Below are 16,266 nucleotides of genomic sequence, written 5' to 3' on the forward strand. Positions count from 1 at the left end.
AGAGGAGGAAATCTATACATGCCTTTTATCACACACAGAGTTGCTAGGTGAAGGTTTGCAGATACAACCCTGGCAAGAACGAAATTCTTTGCATAGCTGCTCTGAAAAAGAAAAGGAAAATCCCATTCACTCATGAAGGGCCATTAAATAAATCTGGACCCTAAAACCCTACAGAGACTCCAGTTCTGCCTGAAAGAGGCAGACAACTGTCAGAGCAACAATCACATCAAATCAGACAGCACACTTGAAAATTGATTGCATAAAGGAACGTTCCATTTCTCCTGATGGGTTGCACCATTGACCATCCCAACTCCTGTTGTGTCAATATCCAAAGCCTGACACTCATCCTTGCGAAAACGACATGTGTTAACAGCTAAGGTTTGTGTGCTTCTAAAAAGGCAGGCTTGCAAGTGGGAGGATCAAACATTATCCATTTTTGGAGTTGATTGTCCCTCCAGAAGTTGCAATTAGAACTTGAGAGCTTTGCACAGAGTCATCCAGCCCAGCATAGTGTCTGTGTCTATGGCCAGGACTGATCTCTTTTACAGAAAAGCCATAAAAATTCAGAACACTTCAGCACCTGGAAAGTCATTTTCAACTCCTGCCTGACGAAGCTTTTGGAGAAAAACTGACAGTCCTCCCTTCTATTTGATATAGATAGAAGTTTAATCTATCTTGTGTGATATAGTTTCTGCCCACCCATGAGGCTAGCCAGTTTAGGATGTTGGCCATCACCACAACTTGAGTTACCAGTCAACTAAGATCAGGAGAAGCTCCAGGGTGGCCCTCCCCAGCGATGCATTCCTGCTGCCTATGTGGAGGCACGTGTAGTGAAGCATTCCTTATTTTCCCAGGTGTTTCACAGGTCTTTCAGTTTCCCTTGATGTAATATGTGATGTTGTGATCCGAGTCTTTACACCATTTCTGGTTTTTAAGTCGTTGTCGTTGGTGTCACATTGCATATATATCCCACTTTGTTTCCTCTTGCAAGGAATCCAGTGTAGATTATATGATCCTCCTCATTGATCTTGTCTTCACAATGACCCTGTGAGGTATGATGGGGTGAGAGACGGGGACTGGTCCAAAGTCACCCAGTGAGCTTCATAACCAACTGGGGACTCGAACCCAGATCTCCTGAGTCCCACTGTGACACTCTAAGCACTACAGCACATTGCAGTGTTCATGTTTAAACCTTTTATATTATGGTTTCTCATGCTGTATTTTATGGTTTTAACTGCTGTGAACTACCCAGAGAGTTTCAGCTGTAGGGAAAAGGACTAAGGAATGAGAGTAATGCTGAAATGCTAAGTCTCTGATCAGAAACTCTGCTTTAGGCAAGAATGTCATTGGCCTAGGGATGTATGAGAACTTTGTTTATGCTCACGCATTTCCTGTTCGAAGCCCCAACACGATCTGAAGCAGTCACATGTCTGCTAAAAGTGTTTGCACATTACTGGACATGCGCTCATGCAGCTGCCCCAGTTTAATTTTGTGTTAGTTCTCCCTGCCCCCACCGACTGAAAGTTTCATGTTAGTCTATAGAGACAGGTTGTGCAGTGTAGAAAATCCGCACAAATTAGGGGAAACGTACATGAATTACACATTTGATTGCTGCTCATTTTATGCAATTGCTCCCATTTGCACCAAGAGAGCAGCAATCACAAACCCAAACAAGAATCAGGCATGAGACAAGAGGCAAGAATATGTCTGAAGAACACTCAAACATCACTCATGCGCTCGTCTCTACTTCATCCATGTTCAAGTTAATCCTATTTTTTTAAAAAATGAACTGAACCAAATTTCCCAGACATCCCAGCTCTTTCCCTCTCTCTTCAGAAGCAAGGTAGGAGGATAAAGAGAACATAATATTGACAATATTTTTAAAGGAAATCTTTAAAATCCTTGAAGAACATGCAAGGCAGCTTACCTTGCTGGGTTTCTTGGCATATATTATAAAACAGATAGAAACCTCTTTTCTATCTGTTTTAGGACCTCTTTTCAGGACCTCTTTTAAATCAATGGTGCAGTGAGCTGTAAGAACCAAGTCTGGATTTCTTACATCCCTTTGTTACCAAGCAGCTTGGGGAACATGACTTTCAGCTTTCCACGAAGCAAAGAGCTAAGCAAAGCAGAGGTGGGATTCCGGTTTTTGCAGAGGGGGGTGCCCAGCACCTTCCTCTTCACAGCTTCCTGGTCTCTACATGCACTGGGATCGGGGAAGCATGGAATAGAGTGCGCTCCTTCCAAAGAGATTGCGAAGAGAAGGCCAGGTGCAGGACCAACAAGAACTTTAAGAGCAGAAAACTTGCTGGAAGAAAGCCATGCTGATGGCAAAGCAGAACAACAACTGGCTAAGACTCTTCCTGATATGGCAAGCCCAGGATAAGATTCCTGGCTTGGGAGCTGTGGACCTGAATTATTCTTGTCTGAGTCCTTGTGCACTGTGTAAGTCAAGCCAACAACACCCTGCCATAAGAAAACATCACATGATCAGCCTGTTGCATTTTCTCTTTTTCTCATACATCCATTCACACACACACGCTACAGAGGACTGAATGTGTTCTGCTCAGTGTAGCCCATATTCTCATGTTTTCCAGTACTAAGTTGGCTCTGCTGTTAATTGTGGCAAGCTATTTTTTTAGCATGCACGAACAAGTTGTATGCCTTTCATGTGCATTTTTCCTAAATGCACATGTTCTAGGAATTTTCTCAAAGGTCTTCCACAATTTGCTCCATTTTTTCCAAACGGACACATTTCCAAAGTGATTTCTCAAAAAGAGAGCATTTTGTGCAGTCTTTTCCACCCAGATTACATAGTTTTATGCTCATTTATGTACTTGAGGTGGAAGAGGAAATAGCGTCACAGGCTTGGAAAATGCACAAGTGCTTTTCCTTTTGTATTTTTGATCTGGGAGTGCAAATTTGGTGAGCAAGTGCTGAAATACAACTTGAGTGTTTCTCACCCATCCTTTACTCAGGCTCATGAAATATCACTACAGAGATTCTGGAGCGCTCTTGCCATGGATGACTTGTCTGGTCCCACATCCAGGGAGACACCCTTTCAGTACCAGCCCCAGAAGCCCTCCCCCCCCCCAAAATGAGGGGCAACGTGTGGTTTTGCTATGTGGCTCTACGCATTGCGCTATGGCCCTCCGGAGTGGCATTCTTGATTCCTCTCCCCCTCACCAAGAGTCCAGATGACCCAGCATGTAATTTCCCTTCTTAAAGCAGCAAGAGAACTCCTTGGAACTGCATTCATTGCAAGTGGCCTTGATCTCTTGGGATTGCTCACTCTTTTTCAGCAGTGTTTCCTGTAATTTTCATTTAGTACACCATATGGTTCTGTCACATCTTTTGCCTTCTGTTGTTAGAATTCAAGTTCAGCTTGGAAACAGTGAGGGAAGACAATTACCAACACTACTGCTGGAACGCATGCCATAAAATGCTAAGGAAATCTTGCATTGACCAATCGGGTTAAATGTAATCAGAGAAATGTCACTACCAGCAAGTATAAAAGTTTAGAATGAATGTTGGTTTTGACATCAAATCCCCCAGAGATATTTCCATGGTTCACTTAACAGCAACATCATCCTGTTCGAGGCAACAGGAAGCAGGGAGGGGAAGGATTCCTGGCTGGTTTTCTGTCCATGATGAAAATGATAAATGATCCTGCCTCACTTACTGAAATACTGTCCAGCCTACAATGAAACTTGAAAGTTCGAGATTTGGACCTAGGTTGTCGTGTGTATGAATATTCCCAAATTTTATTGCTGCTCGCAAAACATGCTGGCATGCCCCGTTCACAACTGCAAATGCAGGGGCAAACCTGAAAACACAGAACTGAACACAAAATGTCCAAAATTGTTCCACATTCTCAAACATTATTTTTTAAAAATGCAGATTTTAACGAGAAAAATTTGCAGTTGTGCTAGCTTTGAAACACACCAGTCCACATTTTAGGCTATGGGAGACATTTTTCACGAGTTTGGAAATGCACACTGATGTGAGTTTTTTCAGCTGTCGTTTTCCAATACCAGCATGTTCATTTTGCACTGTTTTTCAGCTCCTGAAAAATGAGCAGAGATTGCAAGTTTGAATGCACATTGAGGAGGGATGAGGAATGACTGACACAGAGGGTCTGGGTGAGCATGAACATCTGTTCACATTCCCCTGCTGGTGCCTAGGCCACCAAGTATCATTTTACAGCAAGGAAGGGATACTAGTTTCAGGGTTTGCTTCTGAACATCCTAGAGGCAACTCGCTGGCAGCTGTAGATATACTAGACGAGGCAAACCAATGTCTGATCCAGCAGGGCTCTCAAGTTACAAGCTAGTGGGAACCTGGATAATAAATAGATTGGCTGACACTCTTTCTTGACATCTCCGCCATTAGTTAGATGACACTCTCTAATGCTGAATTTGGACATAGCATGGCACTGATTTGGTAGCCAAAACAGACCCCCTCACAGGGAAGAGGGAAAAAGCGGGAGGTTTGCAGAAGAACAGAGCAAGACTGTAAAGCTCTTTGCAAGGTTCTCCTCCAGGTCCTCCCTATTTTATCTTCATTACTACAACCCTGTGAGGTAGGTTCAGCTAAGGGCCTCCACTGAGCTTCATGGCTTAGTGGGGACCAGAACACAGATCTCCAAACTCCCAGTCTAATACTCTAACCACTAGGTCACTCTGATTCTGTCAGCGTCCAGGGCGAGGGCAGCTGACCAACAGAGCAAAGGCACTGGGACCCAGGCAGACAAGGTGAAACAAGTCCAAAGCACAGTCCAAAGTCAATCCAGGAGCCAAAACACAAACAAAGTCTGTAGAAACGGGTACCTTAGTTCAGAATGAGCCAAGGGTCAGAGAACCGACGGAGACAGACCAGTCAGAAAGGGAAAGGACACAGGCAGGACACAGTAGCAGAGTTCCCAGTCTGGCAGACCAGGAAGGGCTTCACCAACAAAAGAATACCTTGTTACCAAGGCAGCTCCTGAGGGGAAGAGCTGGTTCTTATACAGCTCCTCCCCAGGGCTCCCCAGGTGGAACTCATGAGAGCCCTGGCAGCTGCAGTGGACGGAGGTCAGAGTCCTCCAACCTCCAGAGCTGCTCCGCTGCCGCTTGGCCAGCAGAGGGAGCCCTGAAGCTGCCTCGGGTCTTGACAGACTCTCACCAATAAATATTGGTGGACTCATATGGGTGCGTAGGTGGATGGAGACACAGCCCGGCAAAGTCATCCATGGAGCAAGGCTCACTGTGTCGTCTCGGGTGTTGAACTGCTCCCAGCAAACAGGATGCCAAACAGCATCCTCCCAGAGCCATTAGGAAGCACTGCAAGTGGAAAGTGGCAGCTACCACCACCAACACTGGTGGAGAATATTCTGAGAAATGTCAGCGCCTTCACTTTCAAGGGCAGCACTGGGCAACTTGTGGCCTTCCAGGTGTTTTGGGCAGGAGCTCCTATCCTTCATTGCCCACACAGCCCAGGCAGATGGGAGCGGCAGGTCACACATCTGGTGGGCTCCATGTTGCCCACCTCTGCTTTCAGAGCCTAAGAAAATGAACCGTCACAGACAATTTCTCAGATTAAGAAGGCTCCCGGGAACTTTCAGGTTCGGCTCTAGTGTGCCCCCTACTGGCCAGTTTAAGCTGCCTGCTGCACTGAAGTGCCAGGCAGAGCTGTTTCTCAGCCTTGCTCTCCGGGACCTTTTAAACAGGAGATCGAACCTAGGATCTTCAGCACACAGATGATGTGCTCTCTCAGCCTGCTTTCTTTCCACAGCAAGTATGAAACTTGACAGCTGCATTTGCAACTGTGTCAGGGAGCAGCCTCCATACACAGCCGCCTGTGCTGCAAACCAGGTGTGAGAATCACACAGCAAGACAGAGGCAGTCATTTGTTTCTGTGGTTGTTTTCTCCCCAGAGGCTCCATCCAATGGCAATGAACTGTGAAGTGATTACAAACTGCAAGGAGAACTATCCAGCAGTCCCTTTGGAGCTGAGGTTAGCAGGAATGCAGTTCGGTTCTGAGCTGAAGCAGTGGTTTTCCTTCTTATTAGGAGAGCAAATTTTACATCTGTGTTTTTGTTCTCTAAGCAGATTCATGTTCTTCTCCAGACTCAGAATGGTCGCCCATGCCTGCTCAACACAAATGCCACATTTCATTGGAGGGTCACGTCGTCTCTTCCTCCACTGCCCTTCCTCCCTTTCTTCTCTGGATGATAAATGAGGAGATCTCAGGCTTTGGGTAAAGGCACCGTCTTCTCTCATTTGGGCCATCGCTACTTTTGACGTAAGCTTTATGACAGCAGAAATAAGCACTCTGGGATCTATCCCCACAGCAGTTGTGGACTTCCGCTTGTGCTCAGCCCCATCTTACAAAGCAAGCCAAGCCGGGAGGAAGTCTGAGCATCTAGGGGAATGATGGCTGCACAGACGGCAACCTTCTCCCATAGCATGTGCAACGCAAACAAAAGCTGCCGCAGGTGACATGAAAAAGGGGCACCACTTGCACAGCGCCTGGATGGGGCTTCGCTCTGGACGAAAGGGCACTGGGCAACTCTCCAGGAACTCAAGCGCAGACTCTCACCCCCAAATTGAATTCCTTACGTATTCCTAATCGAGACAATAAAACCCCCAACCAATAACAGCAAAAGACCATGCTGACTAGGTCCCAAGTGATCAAGCAGAAGATTTTGGAAAGTCAAGAAACAGGGCATGAAAGCAACAAACAGAGCAGCAGGTGCAGGGTGGGTGGTGGGGCAGATAACTTTCCATAAAATCTTAAATGGAGGACTGGCGGAATGATTGAGGGTTTCTATTTAGTTTTGCTTTAAAACGGTATTAAAAATAAATAAAACCTACACTGCTCATAGCATTGCAAAGCAGCAGTGTTTTGTGGAAGGCTTCTGGGGTGACATCACATGCAACGCGGTGCTCTCACAGCATTCTGGGAAATATCGCTCCTGAGATACAAAGGACGCTTTCTCAAATCTTCCAACCAGATGCAACTTGCCTTAGGTGTAGTACAGAGGTGCTGTTAGGCAATTAAATGATCTTGGGCCCAGGATCACAGGGCACCAATCTGCCTGAAATCTGCATAAGCTAATTGCTAACTATATATGTGAAAATCTAGAAATAATTCCCAGGATTTAGTTCAGTATTTCAGGATGCAAAGCTAGCCAATTAATTTTCCATACAAATAATCTTGCATAATAATAATAAAAAGCTTCAATTAATTGCATGCTGCCCATGATCATGCCAAATCAATGGATTTTTTTCAGAGTGTAGTTGTCATACAGGAAAATAAATTTGAGGGGGATGCTGCTGCAAAAGAGAAGGGGAGAGCTGGGCCATTTGCAATCTCCCTTGAATATTGTATTGCCCTCTACACAACAGCTAAACTGAGAGGCAAAAATGTCCACTCCAATTGCATGGAGAAAGCAGCAATCAAGCAGGCGATGGGGCAGAAGCTTCCTGAATGTGTGCAAATGACCTCCATGGGCTACAGTGGGACTGAGCCAGTCTAGGAAAGGAAATTTGTGCAAATGGAACCGGAATCTGGAATGCAGATATGCATTTGACGATTTGCAGCAGAGATGCACAAGTGCTCACATTCATAGCTTTGAACTGATCATGTTGCCATGATTGTGAGTGATAACAAAATCCTCATACATTCCTATGCTGTTGTTGTCCTCGCCTCCTCCTCCAGGTCTAAATTGCAAGAGGAAAATAAGAAAGTTTAGGACTATAACCTAGAAACTTCCTGAAGCACCAATTCTCCTGCTCCATTTGTCTGCTATTTCATATAATAAATGTTAGCCACCCCAGATTTTTTATATATATTTTATTTTGTTCAGTTATGGTAGTAGATAGTTCACTTTTGCATGCAACATTTCAATCTGAAGTGGAATTTTTGCCACCGATTTTTTAAGTTCTTGAAAAATGAGGCCTTCTGATGGAAATGCTATGTGAGCATCAGTAGGCAGTGAAAGATTAATGGCACATCGATGCACACTGAATGCATTATTTTCTACATACTACCCTGAAATGCACCCAATTTGCACATCCAAAGTTTAGTTTGTGTTGTGTAGGATTGTCCACAATGGATTCAAATGGATACTTACGAGTCTGATCCTCAAATTCCACCAGGAACTGGCTTTTTTCTGAGTCATTCCATGGACTTGTTGACCATGTTTGCTGGTTTTCCAGAACTTTTAGGAAATGTATATTTCCCACCATGGAAAGTTTGTAAGGGCAGCTGAAAAGCAGTGGATCCAGTGATATGCCAGGCAGTTTTCTAAGAATTAGACTGTTCTGTGGGGAAGATCTATGAACAAACTGATTTGTACGGGAGCAGACCTAATATTAATCCAAGATTATGGGGTCAGGTTAAGAAGGGAGACAAGTTGAGAAGGTTCAGATTCTACCAGTGATTTGCCCTGGAACAAGAAGACTCACCTCGAAGCTGTGGCTTGTTCTTTTCACTTCTGGAAAGAATGAGAGACATTCAGTTTTGAATCCACTTCTTCTCATTAAGCCACTTTCCCCTCATAACCTGTATTGTGATTTGGTTTGTTTCTTCTGTTACCATTGTCTGCAATATTCTTCTTTTGTACCCCAGCTGACCAGCTTTACGTAAGCTCTATTTATTAGAAAGTCTTTGTCCTGTTCTGCTGAAAAGGAGGAGGGTGACCACCATGACACGGCACGTATAGGTCGTAATGCAAATGCAGGAACACCAGTGAGTTCATGTTTGCTGATAGTAGAACTGGGTGGGCTGCAGTTTTGCTAAGTATCCAGACTGTTTATTTTCCTAATTCTGGGACATCTTCTAAGCTACAGCTGTCAAAAATGGTAGTAATCCAGAAAACCATTTCATTACCCCATATACTTCCCAGGTAAAGCCCACCCATTGCCCTGGTTCTCAAGCAGATGATACTACTACTCCTGCTTTGGAAAAATAAGTGCCAGAGTTATTCCTCCTTAGGGTGTCACTCCTCAGGCCTCAGAAACCTATGGAGGTGTAGAAAAGCAACATTGGTGTAATGGAACCAGAAATTTCAGGAATGTTCCACAGACGCACTTTTATTAGAAGGAATGCCACCCTTTCAGAGTTCCTTCCTCTGAGATGAGATGCAGCCTTTCCAAAGCAAGTGCAAAGTCCAGTTTCCCAACAACAAGCTATTGTTCTCTGTTATAATGTTCAAAATTAGGGGGTGGCTTTGACATGAATGGGGAAGTGTGGTCTATTTGCTTTAGAAAAAAAATCTTCTTAGTGGAGATCAGTGTCTAGAGTGGTTTGATGACATTAATCAATACGAAAGCCTGAACTCTCCTTGGACTGTCTTGATGAGTATCTTTAAAAATTATGACTATACCACTGATCAGTCCATGAGACTTGAGACAACCCTGGCAAAAGCACTGGAAGCTTGGCTTTCTAGCCATTCACTGGAGCAGCACCTGTGGGACAAGAGCTTTCAGCCTGAGGATCCAGTGACTGACTTCAGGGACCCTGGGCTAAAATAGACACTCCATGTCTGACCGGTTGGCATAGCCACCTGGCATAGAGTCATAGAATAGTTGAGTTGGAAGGGGCCACGAAGGCCATCAAGTCCAACCCCTGCTGTTGCAGGACACCACATTACACCATCCCACTCAGATGGCTGTCCAGTTTCTTTTTGAATGTCTCCAGTGTGGGAGCACCCACCACCTCTCCAGGCAGCTGGTTCCACTGCCGTATTGCTCTGACAGTGAGGAAGCTTCTCCTGATGTCCAGCCTGAATCTGGATTGTCTCAGCTTGAATTGATTATTCCGTGTCCTGCACTCTGGCATCGGCAAGAAGGGAGTGTGACCTTCCCCTTTGTGCCAGCCTATGAGGTACTTATAGAGGGATAAGTTCTTCTGTCTTTTCCTTGCCCAATTTGGCACTGGTATGCCCACATTTGCCACAACCAGCCAAAGCTAAAGCCTTTCACATCCTATTGCTTTCCATAGGAAATGAACAACATTTACAAGAGTGCAGGCCTATGGATCTCAGAAGATCATGGACATCCTATGCAAACTGGGAGGAGCACAGAGGTGAAGGCCACCTGCATGCTTCTCTCACCCACAGTGATTTTGATTGCCTACCTGCAACACTTCAGGGTGGGAGGGAAGGAGACAAGGCACCACCAAGCTACATCATACCTCCCTTCTCCCACCCCTGGAACACCCCCTCCTCTCACCCCTGGAATCTGTCCTCAGAGTCTTTCCATGACAACTTCAAGCAGTGCAGAAAGTGCTCTGAGCATGGAGCTGCAGTCTGATGTTGGAATGAGTTTCTAAATATGGAGCTGGGATCCCAAAAGAGCCTCTGACCCTCTAGATGTTGTCTAGAGCTCCACAGGACTGTGCTGCCTCTCACTTTTATAAATAGGGCCTAAAAGTGCCCAGCTTTTTGCAAGAGGACATCTACTCCTCCCCACCATCTCAGATTCCTGTTTCAGCAGCCGCCACACAAAATATTTAGTCCAAAGCAGTTCCAAAGGACAAGCTGTTTAGGGTGAGAGGGTGTCACAGGGGACACACCAAGAGTTATCCATATCATACACAGAGTCCCTCCTCCTGGCTCTGCAGAGAAGAGGAACTTGCTTTGTACAGGGTTTGACCACTGATCCATCCAACTCAGCCCTGTGCACAGGAGGACCAGCAGCTTTCAGAGGTTGCTTTTCCCCTGGTGTGCAGCAAATAAAGTGGAGCTGCACCTCTCCGCTAATGGCCCTTCCCACCAGAGCTACTGTTGGAAAGAGGGAACTGCACCCTTGGGATTCTAATTCCACAGACCCAAATTCTTCTAGCAGTGGGAAGCAGCTGCAGCTGGCATAGAAGAGGGGCATGGCTGGGCACCAGTTGCAGCCACTCAAGAGGGGCACTGCTCAAAAGGGGTGCTGCTAGTGGTCCTGGGGGGCTGCTCCCCAGCAATTCCCTCTCAACCAGCCTTCTTCAGCTGCTGTTGCAGTCCTCACATGGCAGCTGCTCCCGGAGCATGGGAGGACTGCTCCTTGTGCAGCACGTGGGACACAATTCCTGGTCTTGGAAATTCCAGGAACTCAGAGTCTGTGTCATGGCAAACCAAACAAGAGTCTGGGGTGGGGGGCAAGCCCAGGGAACCAGACAGGTCCCTAGCCCCAGACTGTTTCTTCAGACATCCCTAACCTCAGACTGGGTAACCTATCAGTGAAGATCTTTCCAGACATCATACCTGTCTCTTCTTCCCCGTACCTGCCCCCCACCCCCCACTGCAGGGGTTGGCTTTTGACAACATCAGGACCTGCTCTGGTTCATAGCCAAGGCAGATAACACAAGCCTATTAACTTGAAAGTATAAGCATCTGCTTACCCAGAAGAAAAATAAAAGGTGTATACATTTTGGATGATCAGCCTGAAATTAGGAAAGTCATGGGCTGCCTGCAGCTACTGCATGGCTATTCCCTCCCAGGCCCCAACGTAATCAAGCCCCAATTTAATGAAATGGAAATGAATTACCGATAGACAAATCCTCCACTATTTTAAGCGACCTATCATTTTACAAACAATGAAAACAAGGATGCATTGCCAAATTTCCAGAAAGGGGAGAAAAAAAGGGGAATAAGTGCACTGAAGCAGGAAATGTGGTCTTCTATGTATAATTACAAGGCATAAAGCCAAGAAACTCAGACTTTTTTAAGGGAAATTGGTAAGGTGAAATGATAGACCTGGCATCATCATCAAATAATAAAAATAACATAAATAATATGGTACAATTGGCTATTGTGGTGTAATGAAATCCACTCTTGGACTGATATCACGTAGAGCTTATTACTGCTATGCATGTCACAATACTGTTGTTGGAAGGACAGCTACATTGTGCTGTGCCGATTTTCTCCATTAGGATGCCAAATAATAGAGGTTGTAATATCAGGTCACCACTGCAATCAAATTAAGGCTGCAATCTGATAGTCTAAATGACTTAGGCGTAAGCTCCATGGGATGAAGTAAGGCATACTTCCAAGTAAATATGCACAGGGTTGTGCCGCAAGACTTTGTAAAGAGGTCTTTTGAGACCCTCTCTCCATTCCTGATGGAGGTCACTAGCTTAAATGTAGGACAAACCCAACGGAATAGTCTATGCATGAGGCTGCCCTCTAGCTGTGGTTGACGGCTTCCAGGGAATCCACTTAATCGGGCAGTTCCCTAAAGCAGAACACATCCTTGGGCTGCTCAGCCTTGGAATTCTGAAGCCAGTTTTGTCTCCATCTAGGGGCTTCCATGTGATCCCTTTTCCTTATTCCATGAAACTGGATGAATGGAAAATGTCCACTTATTTGCTCAGAGAAGATTGCTGAGCTGAGAAGTCTTGAAGGGGGCAATCCAGTTACTTCTCTGACCAAGACCCCACGGTCCCCAAAGTTTGGGGATAGGTAGTGTGTGTTCTCACCTCAAGAGTTTTCCCAAATCCAGGCCTTTTCCATCACAACATTTAGCTCTGTGTCACAAGGAAAGTGGCTATATTTGTTCATGGGAGAATTGCGTTCACTCATGCCGCCTTCTCTATTAAAGTAGAGGCACCAGTGAAATTCACAATAACTTGAGTTATCCTTGAAGATGGCATCATCTGAGCCAGCTGTCCCCAGCTACAGCAACCCATATCCAAGGAGTAACATATTTGGCAGGCAGACATGTGAGATTAGTCATCAGATTTATAAAATCAGATGCGACCCTGTTGCTCCCTGGCATTACCTGATCCTTGCTGGGCTACAAGCGGCAGGAACACCTCTGAGCCCTCTGCAGCTTAGTTCACCCAGCAATTCCTTCTGTTAGTTTGGGCCACTTTTCTGGTGCAGAGGTAAGGTACCTGGGGGTCCGCCAACCTTACAGGAGGAGCCGGGGAGGCTGGCTACTCCCATGCCAGTTATGCTGAACTTGATGGAGCTCTCCATGGTGCTGAACTTCATCCCCAGAATAGGCTCCCCACCAGAGAGCAACTGTGCATGAGATGAACTGTGGCCAGAGACTGTGGCCAGACCAGGACATTAGTACCTTGACATGCACATCTGCATATATGTGAAGCCCTGTCAGATTCTGTGCTTGCACAACAGCCTTTCATCTTACAATGGTGTGGGAAGCTTTCATACCTGCAGAATGCAGGTAGCCCCCTGGGTTACCTGTAAATAGCAGAGGCCTTTGTGTGGAGGGCCACATCCCCCCCCCCCACCAGTGATGTCACCTCACAGCACACTGTGTGCAGCCTTGCAGGTCAAGGATTCCAGAATTTTCAGGCAAATTACGCATTTGTACAAAAGGGGTAGTCAGAAAGAAAATTTCCTGAGCCCACATTCCCCATAACAGCAAACTCCGGTGCCCACCTCCCTGCACCATAACCTAAAGGAATCCAGAGAAATGAAGAAATTGCCTCTAATGTTCTTCTCACTCTCTGGGGTTTTGAAGGAGGGTAAGGCAAGACTCAGGATGAGCAAAAGTCCCAAATGCATCACTGAGGTGCCCCCCTCAACAACACCTTTGAAATGGAATTTGGCCCTCTGCCTGAAAGTGATTCAACATCTGTTTGTGCTACACACTAGGGAAACATGAGGATTCCCCAAACCATGCAGGCAGAACATGGCTCTTGGTAGGTCTGAATGCAGGAATAAGCACACGCCCTCTTTAAATACTTAGAATGGTCAAAGAGGAGCTTGTGCCCCTCTCATTCCTTATTACCCGTTTGATCAGTGCAAATGCCCTAATCTGTGCCTTTTTCCTGTCCAAACTGAAGCAGCCCTGCTTTATTCAATAGAGGAACATTGTGCAAATTTGAGAAAAACCTGTGTGAACCTCTTGTTCAGATGTGACTTGATGTGCACACGTTCCCCGTTCACTCAGCATGCGCAGCAGATGCAAACACTAGAGGAAATCTATCATGAGACAAACGAGGAATCTCGCATGCTGCTTCTTCCCTCATCCCTTGCTACAGGTTCATAGAACAGCACCTCTCATTAACCACCTCCCATTCCTCCCTCCTCACTCTTAGTTGATGGTGCCGGATTGGAGGGAAAGCCGTACGAGGCAAGACTGAGGGAACTGGGTCATTTCAGCTTGGAGGAGAGGAGACTCCAAGGGGATATGTTGGCCACATATAGGTATGTGAGGGGGTGTCACACAGAGGTGGGTAAATACCTGTTCTCCCCTGCAGAGGAGGGCAGGACGCACTCCAACTGAGCAAAACTCAGGGAATCCGGGTTGCATGTAGATGCCAGGAAGCACTTCCCGACAGTCAAGACCCCGAGGGTGTGGAATGGGCTTCCATGGGAGGTGGTTGAAGCCCCATCGGTGCGGGTGCTCAAGGAAAGGCTGGACGTCCACATGGTGGGCATGTCGTGAGTGGAGCCGGCTGGAGCCGAGGGGTCAGACTAGATGGCTGGGGAGACCCCTTCTGACTCGCTCAGTTTCTATGTTTCTAAACTTACCTCTTTGCCCACCTGTCATCTTCCGCCCACTTCTGTTTCTCATGTTTACCATGTGCATTGCCAGTACCATATTAAATAATAAATTCAGCAGTCAGTGTCCCACCAATTAACCAGGCTTCCTGCAGGAAGGGGAAAAAAGATACAAGACGCACCTTAGCACACAGGTGTAGAAGCCACTATCTTGAACCTCTGCTGCATGAAACCAAATCGAGTCTTCATCTTTGCTCATCCTCACTTCCGAGAAGATAATGGGCTCTTCCATGTCACCTTTGTTTTTGTACCACATAAGCCGAAGTCCCGTGCTTTGAGCCATGCTGTAGTTAGTCCGGATGTAGCTGTAGAAAAGGGCGCATTTCACGCGGACTGGCTCACCTGCCAGAGACATGTATTTCTTGAGATCCACCAACCAGTCAATGCAACCATCAACTGTAAGCAAAAGGAACAAAAACAATAAATGAGAAAAAACGGGACTCACAACTTTAGGGCACGTCCTAAATTACAGACTTACAAACAAGAGCAGAACGAGATTTGCAATATGATGCATTGATGTTATTAATGAACCCTTGTTCAACAATTCTCAGCTCCATCTATTAGGAAGTTAATTATTTTATTTATTTATTTATTTTTCGATTTATATCCTGCCTTTTTCCTGCAAAGCGCTCGAGGCAGCTTGCATCATTCTCCTCCTCCATCTTATCCCCACAACAACAACCCTGTGAGGTAGGCTGGGCTGAGAGTCTGTGACTGGCCCAAAGTCACCCAGTTGGCTCCATGGCCGAGCGGGGACTTGAACCTCAGATCTTCTGAGACCCAGTCCCACGCTCTTAACCACTGCACCACACTGGCTCTGGTGCATTAATTAGATGCATTGATGGTTGCAAATGTGATAATAGTCTACAGTTGCTGGGGTAGACAAATGGACTTGGATGGAAAGCAGGAGCATTGTCTATCCCCTGAGCTTGGACCTGGCGCAGGCAAAACTGGACGGAAGCATGACCAAGCCTCTTCTACATGTAACACGCAAGTCCTCCCTCACAGACAAGCCAGGGAGTTACTTGGCTTGTATTTTTTTCAAATGTATGTTTATTTGAGCAAACTGCATTGCAAACTTTTGGACTGTGTGGATTTCAATCTCTTACTGTAGTCCAGTTCATATTCCCGTTCAAGAAGAGTGAGTTTAGTAAGCTTTCATTCTACACATTTCTCATAGCTCCTAAACCAAATGTGTAGCAGAGCAAAACAGCTTCTCTTTTTTCTGCAAACTGGCTTCAATGTTTATCAACAAGCTCGGTCCCATCCTGTTGGCAGCCTTAAGCATTACACTCAAACATACAAAATTCATCACAAAACAACCCAGAAAGCTCATAGCACTTCATCTCAACCCTAAACAAAGAGCAATTTAAATGGCTTTATTTGCCACTCCATGTTAAGAAGAAAGACCAACTGAAAGCCGATGCCTTACATTCCTGATGTTGATATAAAGGTTAAATTAGAGGGCCATGGTGTCCTGATTCATTCCAGGCTTTCTCTAGGTTTTCTTCACTTCCACCTCCAAGAAGCGTCTTTCTTAATTACAAATCAAATCCTTTCACCTCAACCACTTGACCTTATCGACCAGCAAGGAGATTGCATTTCTCAGCTTGAAGAAAATCCAGGTGGGCCTTGGAGCTCAAAAGCACACCCCCACCCACCTTTTCCTACTCTCTAATTAGCTATGTTTCATATAAAATGATGAATGGTGATGTTGAAATCCACACCAGGTTCAATTTTGACTTCAAGGGGTCTTTGTTTG

The 16,266-nt window shown here is 45.8% G+C and overlaps 1 protein-coding gene across 1 annotated transcript in view; it reads right to left on the reverse strand.

Moving 5' to 3' along the window:
* IL1RAPL2 (interleukin 1 receptor accessory protein like 2) overlaps positions 1–15,061 on the reverse strand; it is a 216,628-nt gene extending 201,567 nt beyond the window's left edge. The window contains exons 1-2 of the mRNA XM_044427154.1: positions 14,983–15,061; positions 14,627–14,900 (exon numbers count right to left, since the gene is read on the reverse strand). Coding sequence (XP_044283089.1) covers positions 14,627–14,900; positions 14,983–15,061 — 353 coding nt within the window. The remainder of the gene's footprint in view (positions 1–14,626; positions 14,901–14,982) is intronic.
* Between the last annotated feature and the right edge of the window lie 1,205 nt (positions 15,062–16,266).

The sequence above is a fragment of the Varanus komodoensis genome, unplaced genomic scaffold (genome assembly GCF_004798865.1).
Source record: "Varanus komodoensis strain SLA01 unplaced genomic scaffold, ASM479886v1 scaffold18_3, whole genome shotgun sequence".
NCBI classification, from domain to species: Eukaryota; Metazoa; Chordata; class Lepidosauria; order Squamata; family Varanidae; genus Varanus; species Varanus komodoensis.